The sequence below is a fragment of the Lissotriton vulgaris genome, chromosome 7 (genome assembly GCF_964263255.1).
Source record: "Lissotriton vulgaris chromosome 7, aLisVul1.2, whole genome shotgun sequence".
In the NCBI taxonomy this organism is placed as follows: domain Eukaryota; kingdom Metazoa; phylum Chordata; class Amphibia; order Caudata; family Salamandridae; genus Lissotriton; species Lissotriton vulgaris.
In genome coordinates this window covers 269,646,957-269,665,720 of record NC_141695.1, presented here as the reverse complement: position 1 = coordinate 269,665,720, position 18,764 = coordinate 269,646,957, and the positions used below count along the sequence as shown (strand labels likewise).

Genomic DNA, 18,764 nt, shown 5'->3' with positions numbered 1-18,764 from the left:
CCAACCTACACGAAGGAATGAAAGAAGTAGCCGAGTGGATGAAGAACAGCCGTTTAAAACTGAACTCGGACAAAACAGAAGTCCTCATCTTAGGATCATCCCCCTCGGCCTGGGATGACTCTTGGTGGCCACCAGCCCTGGGAACCGCACCCATACCAACGGATCACGCAAGTAACCTGGGCTTCATCCTGGACTCCTCCCTCTCGATGACCAGGCAAGCCAATGCCGTCTCATCATCCTGCTTCAACATCCTACGCATGCTCAAAAAAGTCTTCCGCTGGATCCCCACTGAAACAAGAAAGACGGTCACCCTCGCACTTGTCACCAGCCGACTGGATTACGGAAACACCCTTTATGCCGGAACCACAGCCAAACTACAGAAAAAACTTCAACACATCCAAAACGCATCAGCCAGACTCATATTGGACATCCCTTGTCAAGCTCACATTTCCGGTCACCTAAAAGATCTCCACTGGCTCCCCGTCAACAAGAGAATAACGTTCCGTCTCCTCACCCACGCACACAAAGCCCTCTATGACCTAGGACCCGAATGCCTCAACACGAGACTGTCCTTCTACACCCCCACCTGCCAACTACGATCGTCCAACCAAGCCCTCGCCGCCATTCCATGCATCCACAGATCCACCATGGGGGGAAGATCCTTCTCCTACTTAGCGGCCAAGACCTGGATTTCTCTCCCCACCCACCACCGCCTGACTCAGAACCACCTCTCCTTCAGAAAGCAATTAAAAACTTGGATATTCGATAAGTAAATACTCCCGCCTCCTCAAGCGCCTTGAGACCCTCTGGGTGAGTAGTGCGCTATATAAATTTTTGAACTTGAACTTGAACTCTTTTATGTAAATACCCCTGTGGCACATACCTCGCGGGTTACCGTGTTCCGCTCTCCGTATTCCTTTTGGTTATTCCAAAGTCGCATTTATTTTCATCGCCGCATTCAGTTTACAAAAGGCTGGCGAGAAATGGAGACATTTATCAACTCACTGTTTGCTACATTTGTATCTCCGTACTCATCTAAACAGTTTGTAACCAACAAAGCACACGCATACCTCATTAAGGCGGTTTGCCAAATCGCGCTGTTGCTCGGAACTTGTATTTTCTATTACTGTGGTTCCTAGAGCAAAAAAGGAACCCGTTTTTAGCAACTATCATTAATGCCAATAGATCTCTTAAGGCTTACTTTAAATAAAAGGCTTTACCTTCATGTTGAACCGCACATCAGTTAGCTATTGCTCAACCAGTTGTGGCAAAAATAATGATAGCTTAAAATGTAATTTCGGTGTAGGCAACTCTGTTTGATTACTGATTGATATATGGGCCTGCCTAGATCACGTTCATAAGGGCCTAACTCCTTAGATTTTCAAAACATTTAGAAAGTTGGCAATTTTCTGCTATTATAGCTCTGTGTGCTTGCAGCTTGTCTCCAATGCACATCTGGCGTGGGTAACAGCTGCACGTTGTGCAGTCCCTCTACATAGCCACAAACACTGGAAGGTTTGGTGCCTCTGAGTACTCACCTGTATTCATCTGCATCCTGATTGCTGTTCCTGAGCAGGAAGGAAGGGAGGGGCTGGAACTCACATCCGAAGGTTGTGGCCTGACTCCACACAAAGAGCTGATTACGCTCCATAGATAGTCTGGAGCCAGGGCTGAGGAAGAAAGGATATTTGTGCACTTCAAGCAACCTTAGTTAAAGTCACCCCTACTTCGAAGGCACATTTGGGTACTGGGTCTCTGACTCCATCAAATCAGACACTTCTAGACCTACAACTGGACTCTGTCAGAAGAACTGATGCACTGCATCTACGACTGATACTCTTCTAGAGTGCTGACCTGGAAGGATTTCTTTTTTGCTAAGCTGCCCTGCTGCATGCTGCTCTCCAGCCTGCTGAGGAGAGCTAGACACCTCCTTTGCAACTGAAGTGATCTCCAAGAGCTTGCTGGCTTACATCCTGTTGCTTGAGACTCAAGAATATCAAAGTTTTAACCACTGCTCCTGTGTCTGGACCCTGATATTTGAACCAGAGAAATCAATGCATCCCCAGTCTGTGTGTAGCAGAACCGGTGCATCAACTCTATTAGGGGAACAGAACCTGGTGCATTGCACTGGGAGCTACTGCATTGCATCCAGAACTACTGCTTTGAAACCGAAGCTTTGCCACTTAATGGAGAAGATCAAAGCGTCACCCCTCTAACATAGATTAACTTGGTGTATTGTGTTTCGAGCCACTGCACTCGGACCTAACACTTTGTTCAACAGACTTGATACATTATCACCTCTGCGTGAAGTAAATAGATGCATCACCTCGACTGTGACACTAACATTGACAGATCTCTCATCTGTACCCCACATCTCGCTGCGTGCGACCAGGATCAAGGTACTCTGTTCACTGGGCCTGCGTGGCTCTTGTACCTGGTCTGCACTCCATTGTGGTCGACTTGAACTGTTGATGTTGCCTCGGTCCTGTAGGCCTGGAGTGACTGGAATTCTTGAGGCATCACCTCCGCAGGTGCTGCATTGACAGAGGCAATTTCAAGTAAGCTCCGTGGTCTTTGTGTTCCTCACACACTGTCATGCACCACAGCAACCAGAAATATTGTGTGGCTCCTCCAAGCTGGGCAAGTACTTCTGGTTAATTCCACGGTGAGTGAGGGGGTAGTACAAAGGTCTGTAGTGTAGTTCCTATATTCCCAATCAGCTCTGTGCATTGGAATAATATATCCTATAGATTTGACGTAGGACTGGGGATCGACTAGGTCTCTATCTCTCTCTATCGAATATATTAGACTTAATTGTGAGTGCCAGCTAGGTCAGAGGTCACTAGAAACTTTCTCGAATTCACAAGAAGGGATTAGTTTCTGACAACCGCATAAACATGATAACTTTGTTTCCCCAAGAATAAACGTATCTTCAGAGTCGTGGAAACAATAGATAGATGTTTTACTCAGTCAATCGTGAATGCTTCGTTTCATCAAAGGTGCAGAGAAATAGAGAGACGGGTGTTTTCAATAAAAGGATTTATTGAACAGTCTTCTTTCTCATGCAAAAGAAATGAACTGCTACAAACGTAATGCAGGCTGCAAAGTATAATGCGTACAGCGAGAAGAGTATTATAAAATAATACTGTAAGAGCATTGTATGGTTTCTAAGCCATAAAAATACATACATAAACAAAGGCTAAAAGTACTCAAATGGTGCTATACGCCTACCCCAATGTACCCTACCTAAGTCTAGTACGAGGGAAGATGTAAGTGTGGTGTAGCATAGGTTTAGTTTCTTTGCCAAGAATCTATCCAAGATTTCTCATAGGGTCTAATCAGCTCCATACCTTAGTTTAGAATGAAGGAGGTGTGGTATCTCGGACTTCATTTCCCAACACCCCACAAGGGGAGCTTGGAAACACTGGAGCTGGACTCTCAGCGAGAGAAAGGCAGCCTCTTGATCAGTGCGTCAGCTGGAGGGTTGGCTTCCTTCGGCACTTGCCGTAGCGAGCTGGGTTGGCAAGTAGATAGTCGAACTGATCCAAACCACCATGTGTTTGCTAGAGCAAGTGAAGGCATACTTATAACTTGAAGGTGCCTAGTTTGACCTAAAGTTGGGCATATTAGCATCAGAAAAGACTGCCAAGGGAATTGCAGTTCTTTGAAAACTCCATGAGTTCTTGGACAAATCAATATTCAACCAAGGAGATGTCCCTGACTGCTTAAGCCGATTTTTCAAGAAATCGTTGGGACTTTTTAGTACGGGTGGAAGTAGCCATGCCTGTATTTAAACTGCATGGGCTGTCTAAACATGGGTATGATTTCTATGCCTATACAGACCCCCCAGGATATAGCGGTATAAAAGTGCAAATTTTGTGGCACAAAAATGTAAATTTAGCGGCACAAAAATGTAAATTTAGCGGCAATATTGCGGCACTTTATTTTACTCATAATCATTCCTTTTCAGCCCTAAATCAATGGAACCTGTTTTAGCATAGTATTCCTCTTTGAAATAGGCATGACTAAAGTTTCTACAGCTCCACGGAAGCACAGCTACAATCTGCTAACCTTGTGGGAGGGGGCGTATTTCTCCCTGGGATTTTCTAGCGCCCATGAGTGCACCCCTGCCGGGGCACCACTTTTACCGCTCCCTGGGTGCAGTCACACAGCTCCCCTTTGCTCGATGGGTGCAATCACAGAGCCTCCATTTGCTCCCTGGGTGCAGTCACACAGACCCCCATCGCTCCATTGGGTGCAGAGGTGCAGCCTCCTCTTGTGTTTCGTGCACTGACTCCCTTTTATGGGTAGTGCTGACAGGGCAGACATCTCGCAATAATCATCCTTCAGAAACAGGTTCCTTAGTTCTAAATTCAGTAGCTCTGACCATGGTGTCACATCCTCTCCCCCACTAAACACCATACCGGCCACTGAGAGAAACTGGCACTGCCTCAACTATAACCCATTTATGCCCCTATAAACACCTAGATGCGGCTCAATTTAAATTACGCACTAGACAAGAGCAATGTTCTGCCTACAAAAAAAAGTAACATCATCCTGGAAAAAGCAAATACTCATAGGGAATACGAAATTAAGTAAATCATCTAAAATGTAAGCAGGAAAAACATGGTTACTTTAACACTTTTGCACTCACTATTCAGAAATCAGAGAGTGCTTTTGCCTGAAAAGTTAAGGACATGACAACAGGGCACGGAATGGACCCATTTCAAAGTCCATTGCTTATATCCTTACAGAATGTAAGCAGTATAGTAAAAAGACCAATTCCCTGAACACCGAGACACAGTACACATTTTGTTTTCCAACCCACGTGTTGCAGTGCCTCTAGTTCCCCGCCCGGGGAAAACAACATTATTCAAAGAAAGACAAGTAAACAAAAGGAGAGCTTCACTGGCAAACTCTGTAGAGTGGCGCAAATGTGTTTGGGTATGAATAAAATCAGATCTGCCCACTTTGCTATCACTCTGTTTGGCCTTATTTAGTTATTTTTCATGTTTTGAACCTTTTTTCCCACAGCTACACTTTGGAACATTGCTATCATTGAGCAGGTAGGTACTGTCCAGTACGAAGTACCCGACACTTTTTTATATATTGAGAGAGAGAGTACATTCTTTCCAGTCGAGCCTGCAAGCTGGAAAGAAGAGAAGCGATACTTTACTTTTCTCGCTCCTCTTTCATACATATTGAAAATAATCGAGGAAGAAGACAGCAAATACGGCTGTAAAGCCCCATTTCATGGGGTGACGTATGGGCGCACAGCCAATAAAATGGCATCATTTTTTCATGCCTTCCGGGAGACTTTTTTTCGAGGGCAGTTTGTTAAATATTGCGCCCGTCGCTCTTGCCAGCTGATTTTGAGATTTTTTCGTGAATCGCAAAATCGTGAAATGCTGGAGGGTCTGATTAGAGCAATGTGAATTGTACCTACATAAAGGCATGAATCGGGAAAATTTCAATTGGGTCGTAAAAACGACATACAACAGGTACTGATGCTGATCCTCTGTCTTGCGGAAAGGTCCACACGGGTCCCCACAGCAGACTTTCTCCTCCAGTAATGATTCCACATAAGGCACACATTTTTTTGGTCCCAGTGTCACATTCTGGCATACAGAGTCACCCCCTCTCCATTGAACATGGGCTCCAACTGGATCGACATAGCAGATTCCTTTACAGAGGCACCTCCTGGTGTATAGATAGACCAGCTCACCAACGCACACATGCTACAACCCACTCAGCACGGCAATCTGTCCACAGTGGCCCCTCCTGGCATATGCAGTTGCAAGCTCCTCACTGCAAACAGGTGATGACCTGTTCGGCACAGCGATGGTCACTGCTCATTTAACAACAGCCCCTACTGGCATACAGAGTTGCTGGATCTTCATGGCATAAGGGTTATCACCCATTCAGAAAAGTCATGATCATGGTTCACTTTATGGTGGCCCTCCTCTGTTATAGAAGGGCTTGCCAACTATTTCCTGCACATGGACAGCTTCCCGAATGGTGCAGCAGTCACCTTCTCACACCTCGCTAAGGGAGTCCACTCGAAAGGATTCCCCCCTAAACTTTGATCCCTCCAACCCTCTTCTTCAAAGGGCACATTGGTATTGGTGAGCAGGCAGGTCCGGGTGCTCCAATCTTCAGGGTAGGTGGTTTGGATTCTCTAGACGATGTCCCCTCTCCTAGCTGGTAGACTAGCAGGCCTTTGCCCCCCTTCCTGATCACAGGCATAAGTCTTGCATATCTTCACCTCTTCGCATAGCCTATCTGGTGATTGACAGTTGACTATTTTTGGGGTCTCGAGCTCCGCTTCTTATACTACATTTGCACACACCAGATGTGATTTAGAGTCTGAGTCTTTAAAGTTTATTTTGAGGGTCTGATTCCTTTTAAAATCCCCAATTATCTACCCTATCTTGCTCCAGAAATCAGTCTGTCACAGGAAGAGAGACTCCTAAGCTGATATCTCCACAACACAGGCCATGGAGTTTATACCTAGCTGTCAGCAATAGAGATATGTGTATCAAAAGGTTAGCCCTGGCCCTCAGCCCTATTCTTTGTAATTCTCTTATCAGCTACATCTCCTTCATGTAATTTTTCCAGGCCCCTTTCGTGTGACCTCTCTCTGAATCAAAGAGTATCATTCGGAATGTCCTGGATGATCCTGGCTCTCCCTCTATCCAATCTGAACCAAACCAACCTACAGGAATGCAGAAACACATGGATCTGGCTTGGGGGGATTCCTCTTCCTTTTCATCTTATGTTTCTGCATGCAGATCTGGGTTTACCAAAATGGAGTCGAGAGTCCTCATGTTTTGTACTATTCACAGCCATACATTCACCCAGCACATGCATAAAGTAGGAGTGGGCAGAAAAGTTTCATCCTGAGACTTGATGGCTCCAAATTACTCTTGTAATGCGGAGTTCTGGCCAGATTCTGCTAATCACCATGTGGCAGAATTTTTTTCCCACCAGACTCCAGATATGCAAGCGCCACCAGATTTGTCATTGACTATCACTGTTTTCTACCATGGGTGGTCACCAGTGGTCTCAGTGAGAGGGCTGCTTGTTGAGTAGATTTGCTGCCGCATGAGTTGATTTTCTACTTGACTGGCAGCAGAATCAACTCGAATGACTGTGCGCTCTTGCACATCGCATGGTGTAATTAGTGCAGTGCAACATGCATATTTCTACCCATTGGAGGAATTCCCCAGAATCTCATATAGTTTTGATGTAACTCCACAAGTTCTGCCCACCCCTAGCATAAAGCATAGATACACTGCACCAAATTAGATCCGTCATGTACGGTACAACACACAGGCACACTGTTAGTCTTGACATCCTTGGTATGGTTTTACCTCAATCTTTTTGCCTTCACTCCTCCTGTTTTGCTATGTTTGTTCTGTTGGCTTTAGGAGTCTGCACACTTTATCACTACTAACCAGTGCTAAAGTACTTCTGCTAGCTTATCTGGCGTGCTACACTGTGGCTTAGCTCAAGGAATTCTGCAGGGAAAGAGGACTCTCAGTAACAAAGGGCTCCAAGAAGCAGGAGGTCCATAAGGCCATCTGACCCAGGTGGGAGGCCCAACATTTGCAGGCAACAGAGGAGGAGGAGGAGATGGGCATTGAGGAGGAGCAGGATGAGGGGGTGGAAAGGGGGAATGACAACTCCCTATTTGTGGCACGAGAAGAGAGAGTTCCCTGGCAGATACAATGATGGCTGCATCATTTGAACCCACATTCTGGAAAGCATGAACAGAATTCAGGCTGCAGATGCCCAAATTAAAAATATAGAAGAAGCTGTTTGTGGAGTAAAAGAGGCTGGCTGATGAGAGGAGCCTCATGGATATGGTCATCAGAGCCAAGCAAGCAAAGTCTAGCAACCATGGTGACAGCATACATTCAGTGTCTACTGGAGAGCTAAGAGTCCACATACCACAAGACCTGGTGCCTAGCTATGTTGTGGAGATGATATAGTTAGTTTTCTGCCTAAGAGGCATTCAGCATTCGGCCAATAACAGGAGGTAATCTTCATCGTACTGGGAGGTATTGTGGAAAATTGCACTGTTGCACTTTGAATTTGAATGCTATAGTGAGCATAGGCTCTATCTTGTATAAAAGCATGGCTGAAGCGTGGACGCCCAGCGGTAACTCAGAGGTAAGACCCTTAATCACCTACATCTCTGAAGAGGTACCCAACAGTAAATGTAAATGCAAATGAACATGTATTTATATAGCGCAAATCACTGACCGAGGTCGGTATCTAAGCGCTTGCTTAGGGAACCCGTCCTGGTATTCCCCTGTGAGATAACCCCGGCAGGGTATCCACAAGGTGAAAGCCAGGCATCCCGCCGCGAGGGGCCGTTGTGGAGATTAAGCAAACTATTGCCCAGAGTCGCAGAGTGTGCACCCGTGAGTCGAGAAGGCACCGGAGCGAGAATTATCGAGTCCGTGGAATTTTTGAGCCCAAGACCCGCCGAGGTGGGGAATTGAACCCTGGTCCAGAGCCGATCTCAGCTTCCGGGTCTGCCGCCTCTAACCCCTGAGCCACACTTCTCCAACAGTAGATGGTGTAATAACCCTTTGCCCATAGATTGTAAGGTCCCGGTCTGGGGACCTTACCTGGTTTTGCCCACTCCATGCTCTACTTGGAGCTCTGAGTTCTGCAAAATTCTCTCCCAACCGCCTCCCTGTGGAATTTTTCTCATAAACCGCTTGCCAACGCTAAGTTTGGACTAGTCGTTTACGGGAGAGGCTTAGACAGCCTTGTTCTGGAGCCTCCCATAACTCAGACAATTTTAGACGATATAATTCCTTCTTGACAAAAGCCAACCAGGGAATTCTATCTCGTTGGTACAGGTCCATTACATGGATAAGATCGGCCCTATAGCTTGCAAGCTCGCTAGTGGACCAAAGCCGATGCCAGAATCTTAGTGGCTTAGACTCTAGCTCAGAAGCGATAGAGGGCAAACCTACATCCATTCTTAAGGGGAACAGGGGTGTGCCACGAGGGAGTGCCAGGAGACGTCCAAGAAAATTATTTTCCACTCTGGCAAGTTCCGGACCTGCTCTATGTCCCCATAGTTCACTGCGGTAAGATGCAGCCGCTTTTGCTTGCGTTTTGTAAATTTCTAGTGGTGGACTTATTGGTTTGAAGGTGGAGGTATTAACAACCCTCAAAATTGCACCAGATAGTTGGGACAGCTTTAGCCTGGATCTTGGTATCTGGGGATCCCAAGATAGATTCTCATGTAACGTCACCCCCAGGTACTGAAAGGTAGCGACCCTTACCAGGCTGACTGAGCCCAGAGTGGGATTAGGTCTACTTTTTGGGTACGGATTGAAGATCATGAACTTGGTCTTCTCTGCGTTGATCTATAGACCGTGTTGTCTACAGAAAAGACCAAATCCATCTAAAATCCTTTGAATCCCGATTGGGGTTTTGGCTAGCAGGAGGGTGTCATCAGCAAACATAATAGCTGGCACCCTCCTGCCTGCCAAAAAGGGGGCATCGCTGTCTACAACTTTGTCAAGGTGGGATATGACACTGTTGACAAAGAGGCAAAACAGGGTTGGCACCAAGACGCAACCCTGCCTTACCCCTCTGAGAACAGAAAACCTTGGAGACAGCGCTCCATCCCTCCCACACCTAACCTGCGCGTAATTGCCGCAGTGGAGCCTGATTATGGCATGCAGCAAATGGGCTGGAACACCCAACTCCCTTAGAACTTTCCTGAGTTTTTTGCATGGGACTAGGTCAAAGGCTGACTTCAGATCAACGAACATCATGTATAGTCTCCCCCCCTCAATCCTTACAGTTTTCCAATATAGGAGGATGAGGCGGAAGATCTGGTCCATGGTGGACGTGTTTTTTCTGAAGCCAGCCTGAAGGGGACTCAAGATTTCATTGTCCACCATCCAGTCAAGGAGATGGTCCAGGAGGAGACGGGAGAAAAGTTTTTGGGGGACATCTATGAGGCTGATCAGCCTGTAATTGGCTGGGAGAAGAGGAGAACCCTTTTTGTAGATTGGCACTATCTCCGCTCCCAGCCAAGTACAGGGGATCTCCATACCTCCCAAGATGGCATTAAATAAGATAAGGAGGTACGGACCCCAGATCTCGGGATATTGTCTAAAAAGGTCACTGGGCAATCTATCCAATCCCGGGGCCTTCCCCATTGCCAGTCTCTCTAGTGCACCAACCACCTCGCCCAGAGTGAATCCAAAGCTAGCCGCAGGGATGGAAATATCTTCGGGAGCCACTTCATGGACGAACTGCTTGGTGTCTTGCTACAGATTGCCGTAGTGAGCTTCCCAGGCCGAGGATGCAATATTAGGCTCCAGTGCAGCTTTAACCTCCCCTGTACCATTATTAACCAGGGACCAGACTTTTTTAGAATCCTTGGTTTCTAGTGCAGAGGTGAGGTCCTGCCATCGGTTCCAATCCCACTCCTTCTTGGCCATAGCCATGGCTTCCTTGTACTCACGCCAAAGTTTAGCGACCGTGCCCTTGTCTGTGCCTGCTTTAATTGAGGCGACTAACTCTATCTTGGCCTTTTTGCATGCGGAGTTAAACCATGTGGATGTTCGGGCCTTTTTATGTCTGGGAGCTGCCACTGGGTAGAAAACTTCAGCTAATGATCCCACTAGGTTTGCATGAATACGTCCCAGTTTCTCATTGAAATCTTCAGGTCTAGGCTGATTGAATATTTCATCTATTTCTTGGAACTTCGGGAGTGCTAACTCAAAAATATTCTTCTGCACTAATAATTTTCCCCCACTTTACCCTTTGCCTATTACAGCTCAGGACCAGATTTCCTGATTCATCACTGGGGTTAGTAGGTAGTGCCTCAGCAGCAGGAGCCGGGTGTTTCAAGTCTAATAAAAGTGCGTTCCCCTGCCGTAATTCGGTCACAGGGCCTCCAGACTGGAGTAGGTCTAGCAGATCCGTACTCCTCCAGATCTTCCGATCATTCAGTGGAGATTAAACCCCAACATAAGGGGAGAACATTCACTAGAAAAAAGTAAAGAGTAATGATAGAGGTACGAGTACTATCCCACTTCACTCAATTCATCCCTTAAGATTTCTGTTTCTCTAAAGAGGGTGTTACACCAACTAAATGAACTATGCTCACAAAAGTTCCATAATAAGACTCATTAGTATTGTGTTGTAGCCCAGGTTTTTTTACCTCAAACACTCCAGGTGATTAGCTTTAATCACTTAATCTTAATTCATATTATTCGATAAGTGATTTGGTAATGATATACGCAACACTCTCCCGTTCCCATAGCCAAGCCTAGGACTCCCATGAACCCACACACACTCCACGAGTGAACCACTCTTAAAATAGGCACATCGTTAAAAAGCCTCCATCTAGGCTAGTAACCCAATGGTAAATGAAACTTACCGAGTTTATGTATTACACAAACTCGAACAGGTGTCCGTCAGGAGAGTCTGCCTGTGAACACAATCTACGAAGGAATGGAGCGTGAAAGATATTTAGCGTCATTCCTTCTGCTGTACCGGCGTCATTCAAATCACAAGATGAGGCGCCGGTCTATGCAACCCTCACCCGTTCTCCTTACCGTTCTTTAAGGCTAGCCCTGCCAAAAAGATCCTGTACCTTGGAGCACCACGTAGATGGGGAACGCGGTGTCAGATCAGGTATTTACCGAAGAACAATTGCTTACTCCGCCCCCGCCAACTGATGTCACATGCGCCAGGACGTCATGACGTTAGACGTGGCAATCACTTAGGAGCTGTCGGGAAATGTAGTACCGACTGTCTCGCCGATCAGTATGCTTAATCGCACAGAGGCAAAGGGGGGCTGGTATGTGAAGCAGACACTATCAAACCCCACGAGCAGGCTAAATAAACATTCTTAGTCAAGAGTGCTCGCACTGTGAGGTTCAGTGAAAATGATTAATTCGATAAATTGATATTGAGAGGGCCCGTCAATTGGTGATTTATAATCATATACCCCAAGCCCCGAGTATCTGTACCCGCAATCAAAATAAGTGCAAAGATGATGTAAAAAGGGCATTACCATTAAATCTTGGTAGCCTGGGACTGAATGGAGTGGGGAATGTTTGATGGACATACTTCATAATGCTTCAACAGGGCAGAACAATCGTCCCCACGAAGGGGGTTGTTAATAAAGGTTCCTCATGCTCCATGATAGTGACTAACTATGAATGTCGGCCGGGGATCATACCTGTAGTGTGACTATATACTATATGATATCCCAAGCGTGTTGTTTCATAGGGGACGACCACCAGGTGTAGTGTATGGAAAATGTCTACAGTAATTACTAATAAGACGGTGGTCAAAGTATCCATGTCAGTATTGATCAAGGTGTTCTGTTTATTGTCTTCCCAGTGCCTGCCATGGAATGTCATTGTTTAGTCCCACTATGTGGCTTCTCAGGCGGTATACCCATCGTTATTCTCGCTGTAGTAGCACCCTTTGGTCATCTATTTGATGTCTGCTCGATTTTACCTTCTCTATCACGGTCCATCTGAGGTCTTCTATACTATGTCCAGTTTCAAAAAAGTGGGCCGTGAGTTTCGTGTTGGTCTTGCCACATATTATAGTGCTCCGATGTTCCGTGATTCTGGTGCGCACCTTTCTACTTGTCATCCCTACATACATTTTATGACAAGGACAGGTTAGCAAGTAGATCACTCCCTGGGAATTACAATTGGTGTGGGATTTCTGTTCCAAGGGAGTGTGGAGCCCTAAATCAAGTGAGGTAGAGTTGTTAGTCAAGTGGCAGACACTACATGAACCGCAATGTGTGTGTCCGGTCAGTTTTGGTAAACCTGTCACAGTAGTATTCTCTCTTACTAGCCCCAGGTCCCTGGGTCTAGTGTGTATGAGAAGATCCCTCAAGTTCTGGCTGCGTCTGAAGGAAAACAGAGGTGTCTCAACCTTCATGCCCCCTCTATTAAGTATCTTCCAATTCTTCAGAACCAACTTTTTAATTTGATGTGATGCCGTGTTAAAGGTGGATACGAACACCGGTTTCTTGGTTTGGGGTCTCATGTTCTTAGACAATAGTGCGTCACAATAGGCATTAAACGCTCTTTTCCGGGCTTTTTTGATGACTCGGATAGGCTATCCCCTCTGTTTTAATCTCATAGTCAGAGCTTCCGCTTCCTCATTAAAATCATCTTTTTCAGAGAAATTGCGACGAATGCAGAAAAATTGTCCTACTGGTAAATTCTCCCGTAGGGAGCGCGGATGGAAGCTCTCGAATGCCAGTAGAGCATTCTTGTCGGTGGGTTTGTGAAAGACCTTTGTTTTTAAGGTACCGCCACTAGGTTCAATAACCAGGTCCAGGAAAGGTAGGTTGGTCTTAGTGATGGTCGAAGTGAAATGGAGGAACGGATTCTGGGCATTGAGCCAGTCAAGAAAAAGATCAACAGATGTTCTCTCGCCCCTCCATATCACTAAGACGTCATCAATATAACGTCTCCACAACCTCAAGTTGTTCGTCCATGGACCACTGGTGTTCAGCACTGTAAGTTCTTCAAAAGCCCCAACATAAAGTCCTGCAAGGCTAGGGGCAAAAACACTCTGTCCCCACAGTGGAGAAGCTACCCACCTAAATTATAAATGACCACCAAGCAGGTGGTCATTTATAAAGCATTGGCAGGAACCGCTTTCACTGTGGTTCCTGTCAATGCATTTTACTGTTTGCTGCAGGGCTGTGTTGGAAGGACGAAGCCTTGCAGCAAACAGTGTTCTTTTTCACTTTTTTTTCTGAGGGTCCGCCCACATTTAAATCAAGCTGGCAGGGGAAACATCATTTATCAGAAAGTTCTACCAAGCACTACCTTTACAACATGGTCTGTGCATTGACTCATCTTTACCACTGCATTCCTTTGACGTGCAAGTCTTTACTACTACTTGTCAAAGGGGAAGCAGGACTGAACTTCGAAGTCCAATGCTTTCCCTACTGCTGTGGAGACTGAAGTTGGAATAGTAATATATACCTCTCCAAGATCCAGCACATTCCCCTAAGGCAAAGTGGTTGTGCATTGTAAAGATTTGTGTTGTAAAGGAATGCAGTGGTAAAGACGGGTTGTTGTTAAGACCGCGTTGTAAAGCTATGCATTGTAATGGCTTGCATGGTTCCATCATACATACAATTTGGGCTGGTACTCCTTTACAAGTAGTAAATTATTAACCCTCCTTCCTGAATGTAAAAGCATTTATTCAAAATACTGATGTATTATATATCCACTTTCTCGTACCCCCCATTTTACCTATATAACCCTACCTACCTTCTTTGTTTGCTACAATGTTTTTGTGTATGCATATTACCTCCAAGTAAAGACACGCTATAGAAAATGCTGTAAATAAACAAGTTCAAATACTTATGGTTTGCTTCAGTTGCATTGCTCAAAAGCATGTAAAACTACACTTAATGCATATTAATACTACTGCTTTCATCTCTTGCCAGATACTGACACCTGCAGGGCTGTTTCCATCTGTGCATTTGTTAGTGTAGCTGGGAATATTGGTCTGCTGCTCTACATCATTTGTGCAAGGTATTCACTTTAACATCTGCATGGATATTGCTTATTTGGAGGTTTCTGTTATTGCTATATCCAGGACTGACAGTCTGCATTTTACATTGATTTTGCTAGAGTCATCAGATACAAAAGAAGGAAAACACCTCCTTTGGAACCTGGACATTCCATGGTCGATTTCCCTGCCAGGAAAGGATCTTCGGTATGTTTTAAAACAAGATTAACCAGTCCATAGAGCATTTTATTAAACAGTTGAGTCCAAGAAACTGGCCATCAGTTCACAATCAGGGCATTTAGATAGTGGTTAGATGTGTTTTATGTTCACCTTCTTTTGGAGCATCATAAAAAAAGACATAAATAATTTAAAAATTCGACAGCTAAACCTTTTCTTCCAAAAATGTTAAGCACTGTTATTTTAAACATTTGGGTCAGTTCACACTTAATAACTTCCCATGAAAATGTTGTAGAAAAATGTGCTTACTTTTTCTGAATACTGGGGGTTTAAGAGGGGTCTGAGTAGGAAAAGTGCACTAGGATCTGGTTGGGTCACAGCAGTGGAACTATACATGATTTGGACAGTAGGCCTTCACTCCAGCAACACAGATAATGAAGGTCACAAATACTGATTCACCAATGCAGTACCTACCACCTCCACTTTACATGCTAAACCCATGACTGGGATATTAGTTGAATGCCAGATAAATAAGGTCTCACACGGTGAGCTACTCAAGGTTCATAACAGATTCAGGACCTCTCTCATGTCAAGGTGTAAGTCATGGTCCTAATGGTTACAGCGACGTAATAGCTAGGCTCAGGTGTTACTCGTACAAAACCAGTGAAATTTAGCCGTTATAGTTAGTAAACAAACTATAACTCGCCCCCAGCAATGCACTGCTTATGATCTCACATATTACATCACTCATGACATGTTCAGTGACATCAATGATCCCATCACTGATGTCATCTCAAATGACATCACTGATTATATCATCCACAGACTTTCTGAAGTACCCACTCACACCCCCACATAACCTTTCATACACCCACTGCATTCCACTACCATTCTCAAACCCATTTACACACCCATACCAGTAGTTACACAGCCACTCATTGATTCATAGATCAAAACATATATCCACTCACTCTCCCATACAGCCACGCATACAGCCAGCCACTTTCCATGCAGTTACTGACATATCTACTCACACACCCAAACAACCACTCACATACTGAAATGAGTTAGTCACCCAAAGATCTACTCACGCAAATACTCCATCACCCATACAGTCAATGACACAGCCACTTACACCCCCATACAGCTGCACAAACATTCATTCACGTCCAAAACAGATACTAGCAAGTATAAAGTCACTGACACAAGCACACACTCACCCATACAGCCACTCTCACATTTACCCACTCACCTACACAGTCACTCATATAACCCATCACTCACCTATTTTGCCTTTCACACACCCAGTTACTCACCCATATACCCACATACACACACACTCAGTAACTGACTCACCTACACAGACACTCAGATATCCATAGAGGTACTCAGGCAACCAATCACTCACCCATACAGAAACTCAAGTGCCACTCACACACCCATACAGCCACTTAGACACCAAATGACAGACAGATACAGACATTCACACAACCAGTCACTCACCCATAGATTCACTGAGACACCTAATCACTCACTTATACGGTTAGTCACACACCCACTGAATCATCCAATCAGACACTGTTAGATCTGCCATCATTGGCGTGAGTCTCCCTTCCATTTTTACTATTTGCCTCCTCTGTTTTGATATGTTTTAGCTGGTTATATGCTTTGGGCACTATGCCACAGCTATTCAGTGCCACAGTGCAATTGCTCCCTATGTTAAATTGATGTACTGATTAGTGATTCCATGATTGGGTTATTTGATTTACTTTTTAGACCCTAGTACAGTGCACTATGTGTGCCCAGGGCTTGTAAATAAAATGCTGCTGGTGGGCTTGTAGCACTGGTTTTGCCACCCACAGAAGCAGCTTGTAAAGTGTGGCTCAGGCCTGCCATTGCAAGTCCTGTGTGCAGTCTGTGACTGCCATGTCAACTTGGCAAGTGCCCCCCCTTGCCAGTCCCTAAACCTTCCCTTTGCTTCATATCAGACACCCCTATGGTAGGCCCATGGGCAGGGTGCATTGTAAGTATAAGGTAGGACATGCCCTGGTGTGTGTGGCGTTTTCTGATAGTGAATCAAAGCCATTTTTGTTTTTCACTATTGCAAGGCAACCTGTTCTGCATAGGCTAGAATGAGCAGTTAGATTATTACATCTTATAATCCTAACTGACTCAGGGAACAAGGTAGAAATTCAAATTTAGTATCCCTGAATTCAGAATGATAACATACATCTTTTATTAAGGTTGGTTTTAATACTCTGGGCCCGATTCACAGAATGAACTTACTACTTTTGGTATTCACAGAATGCACTTACTACTTTTGGTATTCACAGAATGAACTTACTCATTTCGGTATTCACAGAAGTTAGGACTACTAACATTAGGACTCCTAAATGCCTTCTGTGAATACCGAAAGTCTTAAAATTTGGATTTTTCTCAATTTAGTAGTAGTAAAGTTAGGACTACTAACTTTAGGACGCCTAAATGCCTTCTGTGAATACCAAAAGTCTTAAAATTAGGATTTTTCTCAATTTAGTAGTAGTAAAGTTAGGACTACTAACTTTAGGATGCCTAAATGCCTTCTGTGAATACCGAAAGTCTTAAAATTACGATTTTTCTCAATTTAGTAGTAGTAAAGTTAGGAGTCCTAACTTTACTACTACTAAATTGAGAAAAATCCTAATTTTAAGACTTTCGGTATTGACAGAAGGCATTTAGGAGTCCTAAAGTTAGGAGTCCTAACTTTACTACTACTAAATTGAGAAAAATCCTAATTTTAAGACTTTCGGTATTCACAGAAGGCATTTAGGAGTCCTAAAGTTAGTAGTCCTAACTTCTGTGAATACCGAAATGAGTAAGTTCATTCTGTGAATACCAAAAGTAGTAAGTGCATTCTGTGAATGCCAAAAGTAGTAAGTTCATTCTGTGAATCGGGCCCACTGTGTTTGAAAACATCACTTTTAGAAAGTAGGTATTTTCTTGCCTAACTGTGCAGGCCTGTCTCTGCTAGGTTGTGTATTCCTTGTCTGGGTTTGTGAGTGTCAGGGCTGGGGGATTCCAGGGGCTTTTCATCACTGGGCTGGGGCAGCCAGTGGTGAAAAGAGAGATCTGCATCTAGATGGGAGGGAGGAGTTGCACCTGGGACATGAATAGGGCTGGGCCCTCCTGCTACAATGCTGGCTCCACCTCCTGTGGCTTGTCTGATGTCCCTGCCCTGCACTTTGAAAGGAGAGGAGGAATCTTGTCAACAAAGTGCTACAGGACTGTGCCTTTCCTCCACTGTGCTGGCTCCACCTTCTGTGGGGCGGCTGATGTTCCTGCCCTGCACTGTGAAAGGAAAGAAGGCGCCCTGTAAATAAAGTGCTCAGGAACTGGTTTGGACCAGAGGCCTCTCTGAGAACAAAGGATTTTGGGGTTTAAATATGGGGACCCAGTCCCAAGAACTTTAGATCACTTCTGGGAACAAGAAACCTTTTGCCAAGGAGAAGAACCAAGGAATCTGCCGGCGTTTGGACTACCCCTCTGTAAGTGTGCGCTGTTTGCTGGGTTGGTCTGCAGTGGTTTCTTCATTGCCAAGGAAAAGAGGAGGAACTTTTTACAGAATATTCTCCAAGGGCTTGAACTTGTGCTTGCCTCCTGCTGAAGTCTCAGGGACAAAAGACTTCACATCCAGCTCCCCCTGTGAATTTCCTTGCTAGGAATTCTATCTACAGACATTTGCGTGTCACTGGGAGCTGGAAGCGCGACGCGCGACGCACCGAGAGGAAGCATGTCGCCGCCGCAGCTGAAATTGTCGCATCACCGGAGAAGTGCGCCACCACCTCATCTCCCGAAAAGCGTGTCATCAAAGCTGCCTGCTGTTGCATCACCGGAGAAGCGTGACACCATTGAGAGAGTCGCCATCGCATCACCGGAGGAGCGTGTCGCAGGGCTTATCACGGCTCCAAAGTACAGAGTCGTCATAAGGCTGCCAGGGTGTAAACGCATCATCATCGTATCGTCGCATCAAGGGCTCCATCTTCTTGCATCGCAACTGG

The 18,764-nt window shown here is 45.2% G+C and overlaps 1 protein-coding gene across 1 annotated transcript in view; it reads left to right on the top strand.

The window, feature by feature from the left end:
• LOC147701364 (B-cell receptor CD22-like) overlaps positions 1-18,764 on the top strand; it is a 351,247-nt gene that overhangs the window by 323,612 nt on the left and 8,871 nt on the right. Inside the window, exons 7-8 of the mRNA XM_086930064.1 lie at positions 14,486-14,573; positions 14,673-14,757. Of these exons, the coding sequence (XP_086786190.1) occupies positions 14,486-14,573; positions 14,673-14,757 (173 nt within the window). The remainder of the gene's footprint in view (positions 1-14,485; positions 14,574-14,672; positions 14,758-18,764) is intronic.